Source organism: Bos taurus, chromosome 6 (assembly GCF_002263795.3).
Source record: "Bos taurus isolate L1 Dominette 01449 registration number 42190680 breed Hereford chromosome 6, ARS-UCD2.0, whole genome shotgun sequence".
Classification (NCBI taxonomy): Eukaryota; Metazoa; Chordata; class Mammalia; order Artiodactyla; family Bovidae; genus Bos; species Bos taurus.
The window spans coordinates 42370240-42391147 of record NC_037333.1 but is presented as its reverse complement, the minus strand read 5'-3'; the positions used below and the strand labels follow the sequence as shown (position 1 = coordinate 42391147).

The window sequence follows — 20908 nt, the reverse complement described above, 5'->3', positions numbered from 1 at the left end:
TGAAAAATGGTATAGGTGAACCTATTTGCAGGGCAGGAATAGAGACACGGATGTAGAGAATGATGGGTGGACACCAGTGAGGCGGGGATGAGTTGGGAGACTGGGATTGATGTATATGCACTGCCATGTATAAAACAGATAGCTAATGGGAACCTGCTGCAGAGCGCAGGGAGCTCAGCTCAATGCTCTGTGATGACCCAGATGGGTGGGAAGTAGGGGAGGCTCAAAAGGGAAGGGACATATGTATACATGTAGCTGATTCACTTCATTGTACAGCAGAAACTAACACAATATTGTAAAATAACTATACCCCAATTTAAAAAAGAGGCAAGGAGAAAAATATCTAAGGCTTATTAATATATTATAGCCTCTGGCTGTTCTCATTATAACTCCAGTGTTATAATATGCATACACACACACACACACACACGCATGCACACACACACTCATTGCCCAGTGTTGACTAAAATGAAAAGGTTGAAGAGGCAGTCCTTCACCAGACTGCTCTCTCTGCTGACACAACTTCAAGTTCAAAGTGTTCCCAAAACCACGCTCAGGTTCAGTAAGTTGCTACAAGAACTCTCCAGAACTCACACAAACCTCTTATTGTCAAGGCTGTGGTTTATTCAGCAAAGGATACATATTAATATAAGCCAAAGGAAGAGGCACACAGATCAGAAACCGATGGGCTTCAAACAGAAAGTTTTCATTGTCTTTTTCCCTAGGAGTCAGGACAACTTGTCCTCTTGGTGCTGACATGTGACAACACACACGGAGGGCTGCCAACCAGAGAGGCTCACCTGAGCGTCAGTGTCCAGAGTTTTCACTGTAACTGTGTTATTAACATACTGGCATGACCAACTGATTGTTCATGGGAATGAACTTAGTCCCTAGGTCAAGTGACACCATGTGACCCCCAAAGCCCCCCACTCAGGCACACAGTCGGTCTTCTAGTGAGACTAGCCCTCACCCTAAACAAAGACATTCTGTCATATAGCAAAAGATTTTTCACCCAGAAGCTGAGGACAAAGTGCAATCTACTCTTTGGGCAAAATCAAATTCTTTACTACACACACACACCTATTTTAGAAGCTGATCATTTTATGGTATTGTGCAGATTCTTCTCAATTTACTGACCTAAGTGGTGCCAATATTATGCCTGTGTACTGCTGCTGTACACAGCAGAGAGAATAGAAAGGAGAGATAAAAAATTCTTCCTCAGTGATCAATGCAAAGAAATAGAGGAAAACAATAGAATGGGAAAGTCTGGAGATCTCATCAAGAAAATTAGAGATACCAAGGGAACATTTCATGCAAAGATGGGCTCAATAAAGGACAGAAATGGTAAGGGACCTAACAGAAGCAGAAGATATTAAGAAGAGGTGGCAAGAATACACAGAACAACTATACAAAAAAGATATTCATGACCCAGATAATCACGATGGTGTGGTCACCAACCTAGAGCCAGACATTCTGGAATGCAAAGTCAAGTGGGCCTTAGGAAGCATCCTACCAATAAAGCTAGTGGAGGTGATGTAATTCCAGTTTAGCTATTTCAAATCCTAAATGATGATGCTGGTAAAGTGCTGCACTCAATATGCCAGTAAATTTGGAAAACACAGCCGTGGCCACAGGACTGGAAAAGGTCAGTTTTCTTTCCAATGCCAAAGAAAGGCAATGCCAAAGAATGCTCAAACTACTGCACAATTGCACTCATCTCATATGCTAGTAAAGCATGTATAGATGTGAGAGTTGGACTATAAAAAAAGCTGAGTGCCGAAGAATTGATGCTTTTGAACTGTGGTGTTGGAGAAGACTCTTGAGAGTCCCTTGGACTGCAAGGAGATCCAACCAGTCCATTCTAAAGGAGATCAGTCCTGCGTGTTCATTGAAAGGACTGATGTTGAAGCTGAAACTCCAATACTTTGGCCACCTGATGTGAAGAGCTGACTCATTGGAAAAGACCCTGATGCTGGGAAAGATTGAGGGCAGGAGGAGAAGGGGATGACAGAGGATGAGATGGTTGGATGGCATCACTGACTCGATAGACATGGGTTTGGGTGGGCTCCAGGAGTTGGTGATGGACAGGGAGGCCTGGCATGCTGTGGTTCATGGGGTCACAAAGAGTCGAACATGACTGAGCGACTGAACTGGACTGAAGTGAACTGAACTGAAAGTAATGTTCAAAATTTTCCAAGCCAGGCTTCAGCAGTACATGAACCATGAACTTCCAGTTGTTCAAGCTAGATTTAGAAAAGGCAGAGGAACCAGAGATTAAATTGCCAACATCCGTTGGATCATCAAAAAAGCAAGAGAGTTTGAGAAAAACATCTACTGCTTTATTGACTACACCAAAGCCTTTGACTATGTGGATCACAACAAACTGTGGAAAATTCTGAAAGAGACGGGAATACCAGACCACCTGACCTGCCTCTTGAGAAACCTGTATGCAGGTCAGGAAGCAACAGTTAGAACTGGACATGGAACAACAAACCAGTTCCAAATCAGGAAAGGAGTACGTCGAGGCTATATATTGTCACCCTGCTTATTTAACTTATATGCAGAGTACATCATGAGAAATGCTGGGCTGGATGAAATACAAGCTGGAATCAAGATTGCTGGGAGAAATATCAATAACCTCACATGTGCAGATGACATCACCCTTATGGCAGAAAGCAAAGAAGAACTAAAGAGATTCTTGATGAAAGTGGATGAGGAGAGTGAAAAAGTAGGCTTAAAACTCAACATTCAAAAAACTAAGATCATGGCATCTGGTCCCATCACTTCATGGGAAATAGATGGGGAAACCGTGGAAACAGTGACAGACTTTATTTTGGGGGGCTCCAAAATCACTGCAGATGGTGATTGCAGCCAAATTAAAAGACCCTTGCTCCTTGGAAGAAAAATATGACCAACCTAGACAGCATATTAAAAAGCAGAGACATTATTTTGCCAACAAATGTCCATCCGACAAAGCTACGGTTTTTCCAACAGTCATGTATGGATGTGAGAGTTGGACTATGAAGAAAGCTGAGTGCCAAAGAATTGATGCTTTTGAACTGTGGTGTTGGAGAAGACTCTTGAGAGTCCCTTGGACTGCAAGGAGATCCAACCAGTCCATCCTAAAAGAAATCAGTCCTGAATATTCATTGGAAGGACTGATGCTAAAGCTGAAACTCCAACACTTTGGCCACCTGATGGGAAGAACTGACTTACTGAAAAAGACCCTAATCCTGAGAAAGATTGAAGGCAAGAAGAGAAGGGGATGACAGAGGATGAGATGGTTGGATGGCACCACAGGTTCAAGGGACATGAGTTTGAGTAAGCTCCGGGAGTTGGCGATGGGCCAGGAGGCCTGGCATGCTGCAGTCCATGGGGTCACAAAGAGTCAGACTTGCCTGAGCGACTGAACTGAACTGCTGCTGTTGCTGTTTATTTGCTAAGTCATGTTCAACTCTTTGTGACCCCATGGACTGTAGCTCGCCAGGCTCCTCTGTCCAGGGGATTTCCCAGGCAAGAATACTGGAGTGGGTTGCCATTTCCTTCTCCAGAGGATCTTCCCAATCCAGGGATAGAACCCGGGTCTCCTGAATTGGCCAGGCAGATTCTTCTATCTGCTGAGCCACCTGGGAAGCCCATGCCTATGTTTCTCATGTTACAAAGGGCTAGAAATCGGGCACTCAGAATCAATGGGATTTATTTCCCCACAGTTTATAAAGAGATAATCTTTGTTTTCAAGATTGCCTAGGACTTCTATAAGACATCCATGAACGTGACACAGCTATTAAGCTACAAAACAAACTAATCCACAGAATGAAGCTGCCAGGAAAAGAATCAGTGGACAGGTCCACAGCAGTGCAAAAGATAGCAACGTCACAGGGGAAAAAAAAAGAGAGAGAAAGCCCAAGAATGGATGAGGAGAAAAATTATAGGCTTCTAGATTTTCATGTGTCAAGTAATGGTAGACTACGCTACCCAAGAAAGTAGTGAAAATAAGTAAACATGCTGGATAAATTTTTTTTAACAAATCTTCAAAACAATAGAAAGCTGTCAGTTTCATAGGGACTTACCAGGACAAAGCAGGAAGTGAGAACTGAGATTGGTGGGCATGGCAGCTACTTTTGCATGATGAAATTTTCCAATGTTAGAAAATCAGAAACTTTTTCTCTTTTCTGGAGTAAGAATAGGTGTCAAAGAATTGTAGTTTGAGAACTCACACACAGAAAGCTAAGATCCCAAAAGACTAAAACTTCAAGGTAAGGGTGAGCCAGAAGGAAACCGGTCACTGGAAAATCACAAGTCACCTGGTGGTTCAGAAAATGTCAAGCAATATGACTGATGTCCTTATAAGAAGAGAGAGAGTCACCAGGGGTGCATGACCACAAAGGAAAAGCCAGAGAGGACACAGTGAGAAAGCACTTATCCAAAAGCCAAACAGAGACCTCAGGAGAAGTCATACCTGCTTATATCTGAACTTTGGACTTCCAACTTCCAGAATTGTGAGAAAACAAATTTCTGTTGTTCAAGGTGCCCAGTCTGTAGCATTTTGTTACAGCAGCTCTTAGCAAACTAATATAGGTTGAGGATGGAAAATTTCTGTTCTTAATAAATTCCCTGAGTGAATTTTTATATTTAATCAAGTTTGAGGCTCATAAACCTAGGATAAGCTCTGGTGGGCAACTACAATTTTTGAAACCCAGCTTCCAACCCCAGAGCCATCCTCTAGAGGCATATGTTAGACAATCTTCATCAGCCCCTCTCCTCAACAGTCATAGCTGGAGGAGCTCTTTGCAGAAACACAGCCATGCGTGGGCCATAGCTTTCAGACATGGAGGACCATTGTGAGACAGGGGAAAATGCTGCATGCTTAGGAGCGTCAAATGCCTATTCATCCCACTGCTTAGTCCATACCTAGCCTTATCCCAGCAGACTGTGGGAAACCATCTCAATTCACCACATGGGATGGGTTGATTGTATGCTCATACAAAAGATGTGTGCATCCAAAGCCCATGAGTGTGTCCTTATTTGGAAAAAAGGGCCTTTGCAAATGTAAATGAAGGAGCTCAAGATGAGATCATCATGCATAATGTGTCTGTGCATGCTCAGACATGTTCAACTCTGCGATCCCATGGACTGTGCCCCACCAGGTGCCTCTGTCCATGGAATTTTCCAGGCAAGAATACTGGCGTGGGTTGACACTTCCTATTCCAGGAGATCTTCCCAACTCAGGGATTGAAGCCATGTCTCCTGGCTCTCCTGTATTTGCAGGTGGATCCCTTCCACTGAGCCACCTGGGAAGCCTCTATCATGCATAATGGTGAGTCCTAAATACAGTGACAAGTGCCCTTAAAAGAGAAACAGAGAAGTTATACAAGGAAAAAGGCAATGTGAAGAGAAGCAGAGACTCGAGGGATCTCCTGCAAGCCAAGGAACGCCAAGGCAGCCACCAGAAGAGAAGCTGGTAGAGTGGCTTGTACCCAGGGGTTTCCCAGGTGGCGCTAGTGGTAATGAATCTGCCTGCCAATGCAAGAGAGGCATGGTACCGATTCTCCCTCAGAACCTCCAGAAGTTGCTGACGTTAGTGATAAACCTTCATTTCAGACTTCTGGCCTCCAGACCTCTACTACTGCTGCTGCTGCTGCTGCTGCTGCTGCTAAGTCACTTCGGTCGTGTCCAACTCTATGCGACCCCATAGACGGCGGCCCACCAGGCTCCCCCGTCCCTGGGATTCTCCAGGCAAGAACACTGGAGTGGGTTGCCATTTCCTTCTCCAATGCATGAAAGTGAAAAAATAAAGTGAAGTTGCTCAGTTCTGTCCGATTCCTAGCGACCCCGTGGACTGCAGCCCACCAGGCCCCTCCATCCATGGGATTTTCCAGGCAAGAGTACTGGAGTGGGGTGCCATTGACTTCTCCGTCCAGACCTCTAAGAGAAGACATTTATGCTGTTTAAGCCACCAAGTTTGTAGTAATTTGTTTCAGCAGGGACAGGAAACAGACACACCAGACTCTCTGGGGTAGATGCCAACTGGGTTCCAAGTCCCAAACCACCCACCTGATTCTGCTGAGTGCTTATGAGAATCCCTCTCAAGGCCCACAAAACTGGAAAGAGTAAGCCTTCCCGGGACACAATTCAAAGCAGATTTTCTGGCATTCGTCCCACACGCTAACTTTGAAAATGTGTCTCTCAGAGTGTGGTGGATGTGCACAAGAGCACTACAACTGGAGGACAGTTTTAGCTGTTAAACAGTTCCTGAGAGAACTGGCACACCAGCCGCTTCCCCTTTCTTCAAAAAAATAAAATAAAACAACATCAGGAAGATCTAAACATAGAAAATGCATAATAAGCCATCCCCTCCCACCCCCAACAACTCCAGGTGAGTATCAGTGGCCGGACAGCATCTGTGAAAATGCCCAAATAATCCTGAAGCTGGAGGCCCCACCTGCACACGGGAACTCTTCAAAGCAAAAACTATGACTTTCTGAAAAAACAGTCTTTGAAAAGCAAAGGCTGATTTATAAATATTTTATAGGAAAATGACAATTAACCAGAAATGAGCTTAAAGATTTCTTAATTATCTGCATTTTTCCTATTACTTAGATTAGATTAGGGTGGGGGTGGAAGTAAATAGCAAGCAGATGAAAGGTATCATTTCAAGCTGTATTTTTATTTATTTATAAAGTTGATGGGTGGATAGGTACACATTTGGAGTCACCTTCTGTAGCTTCTCCATCAATATTACCTTTACAGTTACCTCCGCTACAGTACGTAAATTATTGTAAGAACCAAAGTTCTCAGCACATAAAATTGTCTTCTATTAGAAAAGCTGCCTTCCATGTCCCACTCCCTCACTTTCTCTCTTCCTTCCTTCTTTTCTTTCTTTCTGGGATTTACTTTCCCTTTCTGTAAAATGAGGATTATAGCATCTTCTTCCAAGGATTGTGGTGGGTATTAAATCAATATAAAGCTGTATGCATAATGCCTAGTTTATAGTAAATATTCAATATACACTACTTGTTGGTACTGTTATTCTTGTTATTTTTCTCAGAGTCTGGAAGGGCAATGAATGAAATCTGTTTTTTCTCTTCCTCCCATCTGGCTCCAAACAGCTTTCAGAGCATATAGAGTCAGCACAAAACTGTTCAATGCTGAGAACCAGAGAAAGCAGGGCATCAAGGGAAGTGCAGCATCTGGGGCCGGGTTTGTGCCTGGTGGAAAGGGTCAGTTGTGGGTCACGAAAAATAAATCACTAAAGACAGGGGCCTTAGGGTGAGGCTTCCAGAAACACTGGATGTTGCTGAAGCCTCCCTGCATCAGTACACTTGGAGGTCGGAACAGCATCACTTTAGGTTTCAGGGATCCATATCCATCCTTGGGGCTTTCTCAGTTGCTCAGTGGTAAACAACCCACCTGCCAATGCAGGAGCCGCAGGAGATGCAGGTTTGATCCTGGGTTGGGAAGATCCCGTGGAGTAGGAAATGGCAACCCACTCCAGTATTCTTGCCTGGACAATCCCATGGACAGAGGAGCCTAGTGGGCTGCAGTCTGACCCGACTTAGTGATTTGATAGCAACAACACATCCATCCCACATTTATTCAATAAATATATATTGTGTTAGGAATTGGGACCATAAGAGTGAACAAAATAATCAGCCTCTCTTTTTAAAGAGCTTAACAGGCTATATGGAAGACATATCTTAATCAAATTACCACCCTGTGAGCCTTTAATTACAATCTGTGAAAAGCATTATGAAAGGAAAGACATGGGAACTATGGGAAAGACCAGCACATTAGCTAACATTTATTGAGCACTTGGGTACCACTGTAAGGGTTTCAGGTATGCATTAATTCACTTAATCTTTACAGTAAACCTGTGAGTTAGATGGATATCACCATTGTCTTCATTTTACCGAGAAGGGAAGTGATGCACAGAGAAGTTTGGTAACCTTTGCAAAATTCAAATATCAAGTAACTAGGGGAGTTGAGATTGGGACTCAGGCAAGATACCAATGGAACTATGACACTATACTGAGTCTGTGCTTGTTTTGTTTAAAATGCCAAGTTTCTTTTTTTTTTTTAATTTTTAAATTTGTATATACTTTTTAAAGGATACTTTCCATTTACAGATGTTACAAAATACTGGCTCTATTTCCCACGTTGTACAATACATCCTGGAGCCGATCTTACACCCAATAGTTTGTACCTCCCACTCCCCCACTCTTACACTGCCCCTCCCTCACCACTGCTAACCGATAATTTGTTCCCTATATGTCTGTGAGTCTTGTTTCTTTTTTGTTATATTCACTGGCTTGTTGTAATATTAGATTCCACATATAAATATATTATATATTTGTCTCTGTCTGAATTATTTCACTTAGTATAATGCCCTCCGAGTCCATCCATGTTGCTATAAATGGCAAAATTTCCTTCTTTCTTATGGCTAAGTAGTATTCCATTGTGTGTGTGTGTGTGTGTTTTATATACCACATCTTCTCCTTCCGTTCATCAATTAATGGACACTAGATTGATTCCATACTTTGGTAATTCTTTGGCAATTATAAATAATGTTGCTATGACCACTGGGGTGCATGTATCTTTTCAAATGAGTGGTTTTCGTTTTTTTCTGATATATACCCAGGAGTGGAATTGCTGGGTCATATGGCAGTAAGAATGTGGATAAAAGGGAACACTCTTTCATTGTTTGTGGGAATGTATCTTGGTGCAGCCACTGTGGAAAACAGTATGGAGGCTTCTCAGAAAACTAAAAATAGAACTACTGTCCTAAGTCTTGACAATAAGCTATAGTGGAAGATCTGTCTTAGTCAGGAAGGGTGGGAGAACAGGACAGAGGGAAATGGAAACAGTTTCTTGGAATGAACCAGAGCTGAGAGCTCAAAGACTAGCCAGACTTATCAAATGCTACCAGTCAGATTCTTTCTTGCTGCTGCTGCTGCTGCTAAGTCGCTTCAGTCGTGTCCGACTCTGTGCAACCCCACAGATGGCAGCCCACCAGGCTCCTCCGTCCCTGGGATTCTCCAGGCAAGAACACAGGAATGAGTTGCCATTGCCTTCTCCGAGGTTCTTTCTTACTTGTAAGCAATAGAAGCTGACCTTGACTGACAAAGCAATAAAGAGGTGAAGCGGCAGTTGAGCGGCACGGGAGCGGCGGCCGAGAGGACATACCCCACGTCCAAGGTAAGGAGCAGCGGCTGCGCTTTACTGGAGCAGCTGTGAAGAGGTACCCCACGTCCATGGTAAGAGAAACCCGAAAAAAAAAAAAAAAGAGAGAAACCCGAGTTAGATGGTAGGCACTGAGAGAGGGCATCAGAGGGCAGACAGACTGAAACCACAGTCACAGACAACTAGCCAATCTGATCACATGGACCACAGCCTTGTCTAACTCAATAAAACTAAGCCATACCCTGTGGGGCCACCCAAGACGGGCGGGTCATGGTGGAGACGTCTGACAGAATGTGGTCCACTGGAGAAGGGAATGGCAAACCACTTCAGTATTCTTGCCTTGAGAACCCCATGAACAGTATGAAAAGGCAAAAAGACAGGACACTGAAAGATGAACTCCCCAAGTTGATAGGTGTCCAATATGCTACTGGAGATCAGTGGAGAAATAACTCCAGAAAGAATGAAGATATGGAGCCAAAGCAAAAATAACAGCCAGTTGTGGATGTGACTGGTGATAGAAGCAAAGTCCGATGCTATAGAGAGCAATATTGCATAGGAACCTGGAATGTTAGGTCCATGAATCAAGGCAAATTGGAAGTGGTCAAACAGGAGATGGCAAGAGTGAATGTGGACATTGTAGGAATCACAAACTAAAATGGACTGGAATGGGTGAATTTAACTCAGATGACATTTTATCTACTACTGTGGGCAGGAATCCCTTAGAAGAAATGGAGTAGCCATTATAGTCAAGAAAAGAGTCCGAAATGCAGTACTTAGATGTAATCTAAAAAAATGACAGGATGATCTCTGTTTGTTTCCAAGGCAAACCTGTGGCTCTAGAGGTAGAAAAATAGGTAAATAAAAAATGATAAAACTGACTGTGACAGCAAAAGAAAAAAAATGTATAGTTCTGCTCTAAAACTGATTCGGGGCTTTAGAATTGTAATTTGTCAATCCTTTCTTAAATCCACAAAATATACTGTAGAGCATCTACTCTATACAAGTTACTATTTTAGGCAGAGTGATTCTCACTGGGGGTTGGGAGGAGGAATCTAATGCAGACCTTTGCCCTGGAGGTGAAGTAGAAGAGCAAAGACCTCATTAATCTCTCTGCTATGTGCATTCACTCAACACCATTCATTTCCCTTTTGTAACATGAATAAGACATGGATATAACTATTTGTTCAGTGCTATCTTCTACTCCAGACTCAGAGCTCCATGAGGGCAGGCAGCACATAGATTTTATATTTCCAAAACCTAGCACAGTGGCTGGAGAAGGATAATTTTCTACTGAATATCACTTAAATGAGTGAATGACTACAAATAGATATAGAACACTGAACAAAACGTTTGCAAGGTAAGAGTAGACAAAAGGTCATTCTCAAGAGGGCAAGAGTATCTTCTTGACCAAGATGGCAAATTTCAACTCCAAGTTCAGCTTATCCAAATAAAAAGGAAGAAATATCTCCTTACAATCTGATCAACTCATTTGGCATTTTGTATGCTGAAATATTTTCCTATGATCACTTGACTTCAGGAACATGTCTCTTGTCAGTTACTGGTATTCCTATACCTATACAATATATATTGAACAAATTATACTAAGTACCCCTTAAAAGGGCTTCCCTGGGGCTCAGTTGTAAATAATCCACCTGCCAATGCAAGAGATGCGATTTCAATCCCTGGGTCAGGAACATCCTCTGGAGGAGGAAATGCCAAGTCATTCCAATATTCTTGTCTGAAGAACTCCATGGACAGAGGAGTTCTTCTCTAGCACGCTATAGTCCATGGGGTCGCTAAAGAGTCAAATACAACTTAGCAACTAAACAACAACAACCCCTTAAAATGCCATTCTCAGAGGAGTTAATATCTCCTTTTGTTAATGACAAAGGAAAAGAAAGTAAGCATTAGCCTTCTCACCACAATAATACCAGAAAAACATTTCAAGTGCTTGCATTTGATGACCACTGTAATTGCACAGAGTTCAAAGATACAGGAAAGTGAGCAACAGAGAGTTGGGAAGACAAGACAGTGACATGTCTTTAAAATGCTACCATGTACGTTTTCCTATCGGCACCAAGTTCAAGCTCAGGTGGGTACACCTCACCCAGACTGCCTGTCGTGGCCTACTGCACAAGTCTCGCTAGTCTGCTTTTTAAGGACAAGGAAGGACACTGCTTGGTGATGTGGCCACAAGCTGTTCAGGGAAGAGACTTTGCTCAGCACATTTCAGCTCCTGAGCAAGGCTGGGTTCATTTCACATAAAATAAATAATCATGCAAAAGCAGATTCGTTCTGATAGGGCTCTGACAGCTGCTCCGAGAGGTGGGTGCTTGCGAGCCCATCTTTCAACAATGAACTGACCCAAAGATCCAGGAAAGCTCCAGACAGGACCATATGGCCTGGAATAAAAACATATTTCAAACTCTGTTTATTATGCATATCTTTCAAAGGTTCACTACTCTGTGATGAAACATTGCACCTGCAAGGCTTTAATAAGCTTCCCTAGCAAGTACAATTATAAAACCCAGGAACCTGAAGAATTTGTCTTCTCTTACACCTAGCCATGTACTGCCCACCAATGACTGGTCTCATTCTTTTTAATTATATAGGTTTGCAGTATTTTATAAGCTGTGATCGATACTTATTCAGAAAATAAAACTTCTTATAGACCTCGCAGTGAAAGCCATGAAATAGCTCTCAAAATTTTGGGGACTCTGACATTACTGTCCATAGAACCCTCTAGTCTGTCTGAAAAGAAAAGCAGCAGTTTAATCATGCACAGAAGAGCATATGACATGAATTGAGGTAGGGCTTCCTTCATCAGCAATGGCCAGGGCAGAGGAGACATGAACAGTTTCCCTTCACAAAGTGAGCCCTGTGATTCCACATTTGATCCAAACATTTGAGAAGTCCAGCTTGTTCATTATTCACTCAACAAATATCGACTGAGCAGCTCTTATGTGTCAGAATCCAGGTCAGGTATAGAGATTCAAAGATCAACAGTACATAGTTTCTGCCCTCAAGAAATAACAGGGCTTCCCTGGTGGTCCCGTGATTAAGAATCTGCCTGCCAATGCATGGGACACAGGTTCGATCCCTGGTCTGGGAAGATTCCACATGCCATTGAAAGACTAAGCCCATGTGCCATAACTACTGAGCCTGTACTCCAGAGCCTAAGCTCTGCAACAAGAGAAGCCACTGCAATGAGAAGCCCACGCACCACGAGACAATAGCCCTTGCTCACCACAACTGGAGAAAGCCCACGCTCAGCAATGAAGGCCCAGCACAGCCAGAAATAAATAAATTTTAAAAAAAGAAATGATGGTATCATTGGGAAGACAGATCCAAAAAGAACTGGCCGGAGAATACGAAGAAACACTGGTAGGACAAACCAAAAGTCTACATGAAATTCAAAACTCTTTTATTCCTCTACCCTAAAATAGTACACTTGAGACATTTTAGGCTTTTAGAAATGGATTTCATGTAAGATGGCTTAGCCTAATCACTTTGCAGAGTGTTAGCACGGTCGCATCTTTCTAAGATCGTATCTTATTCCCCTTGAACCCATGGGGAATGATATCACTGGATTTACATCATAGAAGTATTATATCATACAAACATTAATGTGAAGAATGTAGGACCAACAGTGGTAGCTGATACAAATACTTCACTATGCGATTATGTGGTAAACCTGGAGACATATGAAAAAAAGTAATTGTGTCTTCCTAGAGGTGCAATGATGCCATCAGTATATGAGCTTCTTGGACCAGGGGTTGTTACTTCATGGACTTACTCATAGCTCAGTTGGTAAAGAATCCACCTGCAATGCAGGAGATCCTGGTGAGAGAAATACACAAAAGGAGGAAGGGAGGGAGAATGAGAATAAAGGATAGAAGAGGCAAAGAAAAAAGGAAGAGGCAAGAGAAAGGGAGGGAAAGAGGGAAGGAGTCAGGAGGGCAGGAATAAACATTTACTTTCTACAATCAGTGGCATCTCTAAACTGCTTTTATCTCCAGACTCTCAAGGACGATTCACAAATATGTAGTCAGGACATTAGCTTTCAAGCCTTTTCAGAATCCAGAAGAGCAAAGGATTACCAAAGATGACACCTGATACTGTCTAGACACATAGGAAAAGGAACAGCTATGATTTATTGCTAAAAACCATGCTGTTCACAACAATTCTTAAAGACGGATGCTATTCTGTCCATTATATAGACACAGGAAATGAATCTCAAAGAAAGTAAACATGTTTAAGGTGATCAAGACAACAAGTAACAGAGAAAGGATTAAAACCCAGCTATCTACCTCCAAAACTCATGTTCTTCCCAAGATCCTATCCTGCCTTTTTCCTGATTCATCTTAATGAACATTTACATTCCTGCTTAGGAAGGTATCCATTTTTTCTCTATTTTACTTATGCTTTGAAAGACTGCTGATCAAAGCCGTGTAGGTGGCCATAACAGACAGGTGCCTGATACCAAGCATGTGACTGGCAAGGACCAGTCTAACCAGTATCTCTTCATTTGACCTTGCTATCTCTTGAGTATCAGTTAACCTTCTCTGGTTCTGAGTATTAAAAAAAAAAAAAAAGTCCTAAGAGACATCAGCAGAAACAGAGAAAGAGTAGAGCATGTGCATTGGGAATGGAAAACCTTTTACTGTGAACTGCATGGCAAAGAAAATCATCAAACCAAGAGAGAATGGGGTCAACAGATTTTTGTTTTGCTCATGCTTATGCCAGAATTCTACAAGTTTTTTAACTCCATTGTTTCTTTTGATGGTGTTTTTGTTTAGATGATAATAAGTCCACTCTTATTTTAGCTACTTCACTGAGGTCAAGAAAACCTATGGACCACCTCTTTCACCTAAACTTTCTTTGACTACCTCTAAGAGCAACTTTCTTGAATGAAGGATGGGGTGAATTCACTTGCATTTGGAGCTAATAAGATAGTAGTAATTCCCGTTTACTGAATATCAAGCACACTTTTAAAGTTTTATATGCATATTTAATTTACTCTTTCCAACAATACCATTATATAAGGTAGATACTCATCATTCCCACTTTACAAAATGAGAAAAATGACTTAGAGATGCTGTGTCATTTGCCCCAAGGTCATGCATCTAATAATACACATCAAGGATGATCTTTGTAAATCTCTGGTAGAGTCAAGTGGATAGCAACTTGGAGATGATTCTTAAAGGACAATTACATTATCTTATCTGCATTGGGCATAATATTTATTCTTTCATTCAAATTCTATCTTTCAATTCATTGGGTTTTTTTTTTTTTTTCAAGCCAATGGGAATACAGAAACAAATATGATGAGATACTAATCCTCAAGTGTTTCTCTTTCTTTTAAGGAAGAGAAATACATAAAGGAGTAATTGGGATAGACGCAATCAGGGCAAACACTGGGCATGGTGGGGGCATAAAAGAGGAACTGTTAACTCAAGGCATCAGCAAAACGATGTCAGATAAGGTTTCTTTAGACTAGCTGATGCTAGAATGAATAACCTTGAAGGGCAGATAGAATATAATGGGGAGGAAAAGGCCAGAAAGCACAAGAAAAAGACATGGAAGCGTTCTGGGGAGCTATATCTAATTTGATGTGACACAAGGCATCAATAAAGACAAAAGGGCAAGAGTGACCCGGGGGAGTATGTAAAAAGTATGTACAAAGCCATGTCACGAGAGCCCTTGCTCGCCATGCTAATAAATTGGAATTTTACGCTGAAGGCAATGAGAAACCACTAGGGATTTTAAAGTAGGAGAATGGGAAGAATGAATTGCACTTTAGGACAATCATTTTGGTAGTAGACCAAAGACTGGAGTCTGGGAGGCCAGGGAGGTGGCTGCTAAAGCCTTCTATTTGAGGAAATTGCAATGGCTCAGAGGGAGGGGCATGATACTAGAGATATTAAGAAAGAATCAAATCTTACAGTCAATTCATTGAAATGAAGGGTTTAATATGACTCCCAGTTCTATAGCTGTGTCAATTGGATTTAAAAAAGAAAGAGAATTTGGGACTTCCCTGGTGGTCCAGCTGTTAAGACTCCTTGCTTCCAATGCAGGGGGGATGGATTCAATCCCTGGTCGGGGAACTAAGATTCCATATGCACTGAACTGTGCATGTAAAGCAAGTGAATTGTATGGTATATGAATTAGAAATCAATTTTCTAAAAAAGAAGAATTTAAAGGAAGAATCACGTTTGGAGAATTAAACATTATAATGCACCTGAGGCTTTACAGTATAAAATAAAACTGACAATAGTGTTTTATCATTTCTTTAAACAACCCTATCAGGTTGGTCTTATCCATCCTCATCTAGATGAGAGCCCTGAACAGAGAGATCAAGTGATTTGCTCAAGCTCCCACAATAGCAGAGAGAAGAACTAGAAGTCAAACCCTTTCTACGTCTCATTTTCTCTCCACTGCAAAGTCTGATCCACGCAATAATAGTAGCAAAATAATAATGACGATAGGGAATGTATGTCCAATGCCCAGGCCCTCTTCTGAAAACTTCATATTTAATTTTTTAATGTTTTTAACTTCATATTTAATATTTAACTTCATAACTCATTTAATTCTCATGACAATTCCACCCAGTAGGTATTATTGTTAGCTCCATTTTTTTTTCAATTTTTACTTTGTATTGGGGTATAACCAATAATTCACAATGCTGTGATAGTTTCAGGTCAACAGCGAAGGGACTCAAGTCATACATACGCATTCTCCCTAAACTCCCCACCCACCCAGACTGCCACATAACATTGAGCAGAGTTCCATGTGCTAGCTCCATTTTATAGCTGAAGCAAATGAGGCACGAAGAAGTGTCAGTAATAAGTGGTATCAATTGGGACAAAAATCTACCTGTTGCCATCTCCCCTATGAACGGGTCTTGTGCCACAGTGAACAGAACTACACAGCAGTAAGTCAGGGACCATCTTCATGTTCCTCAACAGAAACCATGGTTTTTTCAAAGCCTGTGAACTAGGAGAAAATCCAGACACAGGTCCTCATTGTTTCAATCCACATAGGAAAGTTGACAGCCATTGCTCCACTCCCTCTGCCACCAATTTCTTGAGTCTACCAGCACAAATATCCAGGCCTTCCTTGCCAGGTTGCCAGCATTGACTTTCAGAAGCCAGAGCCAGGCTCTGTTGATCCAATTTGCATCTTCAGTAGGGAACAATTTTCCAGCAGCTTTAGTGCACTGGGCTGTGCTGTCCTGGAGCGGGATTAACAACCCCAGGCTTGACTGCCCCATGCATCAAGCTGTGGAAACAGTCCTCTGGAGGACCCTGCTCACCAAAAACCCATTAGCCAATTACTCAGAGCCGGTTTCATAAATGAGCTTTCTGTGGATTAACTGGAGTGCCGTGAAAGTGAACCTGCAAGGAGAAGCTAGCTCTCTGTAGCAAGATCTCTCTCCGTGCACCCCAGATTCAGGGGTCCTAGAGAGCAGATGGTGCAGTGCCACAGCCACACACTCTCAGCCTGGGCTGTGTTGTGTGCTCAGTTGCTTAGTCATGTCCAACTCTTTGCAACCCCATGGACTGTAGCCCACCAATCCCTCATGGGATTCTCCAGGCAAGAGTACTGGAGTGGGTTGCTATTTCCTCCTGCAGGGGAATCTTTCCAACCCAGGGACTGAACCCTCATTTCCTGTGTCGCCTGCATTGCAGGCAGCTTCTTTACTGCTGAGCTATTGGGGAAGCAGCTCAGCCTGGGTTTCAGTTCAGTTCAGTCGCTCAGTCGTGTCCGACTCTTTGCGACCCCATGAATCTCAGCACGCCAGGCCTCCCTGTCCATCACCAACTCCCGGAGTACACCCAGACTCACGTCCATTGAGTCAGTGATGCCATCCAGCTATCTCATCCTCTGTCGTTCCCTTCTCCTCCTGCCCACAATCCCTCCCAGCATCAGAGTCTTTTCCAATGAGTCAACTCTTTGCATCATGTGGCCAAAATACTGGAGTTTCAGCTTCAGCATCATTCCTTCCAAAAATATCCCAGGGCTGATCTCCTTCAGAATGGACTGGTTGGATCTCCTTGCAGTCCAGGGACTCTCAAGAGTCTTCTCCAAAACATTTCAAAAGCATCAATTCTTCGGCGCTCAGCCTTCTTCACAGTCCAACTCTCACATCCATACGTGACTACTGGAAAAACCATAGCCTTGACTAGACAGACCTTTGTTGGCAAAGCAATGTCTCTGCTTTTGAATATGCTATCTAGGTTGGTCATAACCTTTCTTCCAAGGAGTAAGCGTCTTTTAATTTCATGGCTGCAGTCACCATCTGCAGTGATTTTGGAGCCCCCAAAAATAAAGTCTGACACTGTTTCCACTGTTTCCCCATCTATTTCCCATGAAGTGATGGGACCAGATGCCATGATCTTAGTTTTCTGAATGTTGAGCTTTAAGCCAACTTTTTCACTCTCCACTTTGACTTTCATCAAGAGGCTTTTGAGTTCCTCTTCACTTTCTGCTATAAGGGTGGTATCATCTGCATATCTGAGGTGATTGATATTTCTCCCGGCAATCTTGATTCCAGCTTGTGCTTCTTCCAGCCCAGCGTTTCTCATGATGTACTCTGCATAGAAGTTAAATAAGCAGGGTGACAATATACAGCCTTGACGTACTCCTTTTCCTATTTGGAACCAGTCTGTTGGTTCCATGTCCAGTTCTAACTGTTGCTTCCTGGCTGCTCAGAGTCAAATCCCAGGTCTGACCCAGCTGTGCCCTCCAGCAAGGTGTTCTGGTCTCAGTTTCCCCATTTGTAAAATGAGGATCTTGGGACCCATTTCAGTGGATCTGGAGCTCTCAAATGTGATGACGCCCTTGTGCTCAACACATAAAAACCATCTCAATCAATGTCAGCTGGTATTATTTATTGCACTTGTTTACTTGTGTGGGAAAAGCCCACTTTATTCCAAAGGATGCAATATTAAAAAGTGATAGGAGAGAGGATAAATTCATTTCAGTTTGATTACTCAGGCTTGAGTAACATTACTAAGGCAAAATGTGGTGTTTGCTACAGCCCTCATTTGGCAGTAAAATCTACTTGATTATTAGTTTGTATCACTGTGTTGCTAAGTGACTTTTCTTCTACCTATGTATTAATTATCTCATCAATTTGATTTTATGCTCCTTGAAGACAGGTTCTATATACTTTCATATCTGCCAGTATCATTCAAATATTCAATAGATATTTGCTTGCTGATTTATGTTCTTGAGTAAATTTCTGTCATTCCTTATAAAAAATCGAATACTGGTATGTTTGCTTTATTACCATGAATATTTAATTCTTTAAGATTGAAAGATTCCAATCAATTTAACCTCTATTCTATTTAGCCAAACCATCGTGTTTTGGTGTCAAATTAGACATGCATATAATAAGGCCCAAAGAATAAAATGGTAATAAAATAAGCCAGGGCAAGAACTTATATTTCTGAGTCACAGGTAGTTTATTTTATGAAGACTTCATATTAAAGTTCAAGTAGATGAATGCAAAAGTCTTCATGATCTTAATGCCACTGGAGCTGGACAACTGTTAGCCTAAGAAGTGGAAGACTAAAAAGTAAATTGAAGTTCTGCATGAATTAACTGTAATCGTCACTGAAGCTGTGCAAACCTGATCAAATAATTTTATTGTCTGCAAAATCTGAAGTCCATTTTAGTATACATGAAAATAATATGCTTGGTACTATTGAAACAACATTAACCCAGTAACCATTTTATGGCTTGAATACCCGATTATTACTTATTGAAAATTATAGTTGTCAAGGTAAGCATTAAAAATAATAACTTCATAATGTGGTAAAAGCCAATTATTGGTATTCAATGTCTTTTATGTTTTTAATTTAATCTCTTTTAAAAGCATACAAATACTATGCTGATTTGTTTAAAGGAAAAATAAGAAAAAGTATGTCACATCTTTTGATACATATAAGCAGCTGCTGAGTGGAAAAGTAAGAACTGTTTACCTGCAAATTTGTCATTCAGACTTAGGTAAAGAGTTAAATTACTCTTAATTATCAAGTTTCTTCGGAAATAACTTTGTACTCTAAAAAAGAGAAGAAAACCCTGAAATAGCTTCTTTTCTGTAGTACGGTCATTTTCCTGATCCCACAGCAGAAGCAAATACAATGTGACCAGCTAATTCCCAGCTGTATAGAGCTTTAAATCCATGTCTGAACATTGGACAATCAAATTATGTAGTAGCACAGTAGCCAGAAATAAACCCAACACATAAATACAGTCTATTCAACATTATTAACACAAATAAAATTTACACCTACGGTCCTGTGCATTAAAAATAACTTCTCTCATGTCAAATAGCAATATTTTGTTATGCCAATCAAATTAAACCACCAGAAACATATGGAAAGAAATCAATTCTATAACAAACTGTTGTAAAGTATGGCATTCATCATGTTCAAGACAGGTTAATTCTAGTTCTAAACAAACTTTCTCCTTCCAAGTTGGGCTTTTGTTTTACATTCTTTTCTTTGCTGGGAATGTACACAACACGTTCTGTCAATCTCACCACAAAATCCTCTCTCCCACCTGCATGAATTAAAAGGAGAAAACACACACACACACATAGACATTAACCAAAAAAATGTAACTGTATTGATTTCAGGCAAAAGTGGGACTCAAATCCTATGCCAAGAATGAATTTGAAAATTCTGGTGAGAAGTGTTTATAGAAAAAGAAATGTTTCTTGTCAACAGCTTCAGAAACTAAGTATAAAATCACACCAGCAAATCTACCTGACTAACGAGAGAGAAGCCATTTTTAATGGCCTTTAAAATGCTGCACTCTACATAGCTCTACAGTTGGAAATGGATAGCCTCAAGCAGAGCCCTACTCCGAACAATAACTGCATATCCACATCACCTGAATAATATTCCTAAATTAGCATCCTTCACAGCCACTGATGAGCTCACATTTGAAAGACAGTCAAGACCCATCTTCCAAATCATGGACCAGAACAGCCTTACTTGCAAGCTATGAGTGGAGGAACAGCAGCCACTCTAAAGTGCAAGCAGAATGGAAAAGAAGGGAAAGAAAGGCAAAAGGTGTATATTTTAGAGCAGAAAGAGACCTTCCCAATTACCTAGTCTGGTCTTATAACTTCTATCACATGAGAGTGTGGGAATGAAAATGTGGGATGCAAAAACTTTCCCCACTGGCAAAGAAGAAATGAACATACAGTGCCAAATGCCCATAGGGCTTCTCTACATTTGTACAGGTACCTAGTTATTCTTCACGAAAATGGAAACAGTCAAAACTATCGTGTCAAAATTAAGAGAGGAGTTGGCTTTTCAGCTAGGGATTTGAAATTTGCATTTAGTTAAAACCAGTCAGCTGAAACATCAAAGTACATTTCTTTATTTTGTCTCAATCTTATCTTATACATCCTAATTAATTCATTAGGCATTCACTTATTAAGTCAACAAATATTTACTGAGAGCTCCCTCACTGCCCTGGCTGCAGGGGTGGAACAATGAACCAAGCAGAGAGAGTCCCTGGGAGAGAGCTGTCAATAAACTGGTACAGGCATGTATACATCAACTGGTGATAGGTGATATAAGGAAAATGATATCAGGGTAAGACCTGAGACTGTCAGAAGACTCTATTTTATATAGAATGGTCAAGGAAAACCTCACTAATAAGGTGATATTTGAGACAAGATTTACAAAAGAAAGGAACAAATCTG

At 41.4% G+C, this 20908-nt stretch overlaps 1 protein-coding gene across 2 annotated transcripts in view; it reads right to left on the bottom strand.

The window, feature by feature from the left end:
* Window positions 1-20908, bottom strand: part of GBA3 (glucosylceramidase beta 3) — a 131908-nt gene that overhangs the window by 4361 nt on the left and 106639 nt on the right. The window contains exon 5 of one of the 2 annotated variants that reach the window (XM_059887606.1): window positions 8277-9228. Within the exon in view, the coding sequence (XP_059743589.1) occupies window positions 8957-9228 (272 nt within the window). The 3' untranslated portion in view covers window positions 8277-8956. 2 annotated transcript variants of the gene reach the window in all.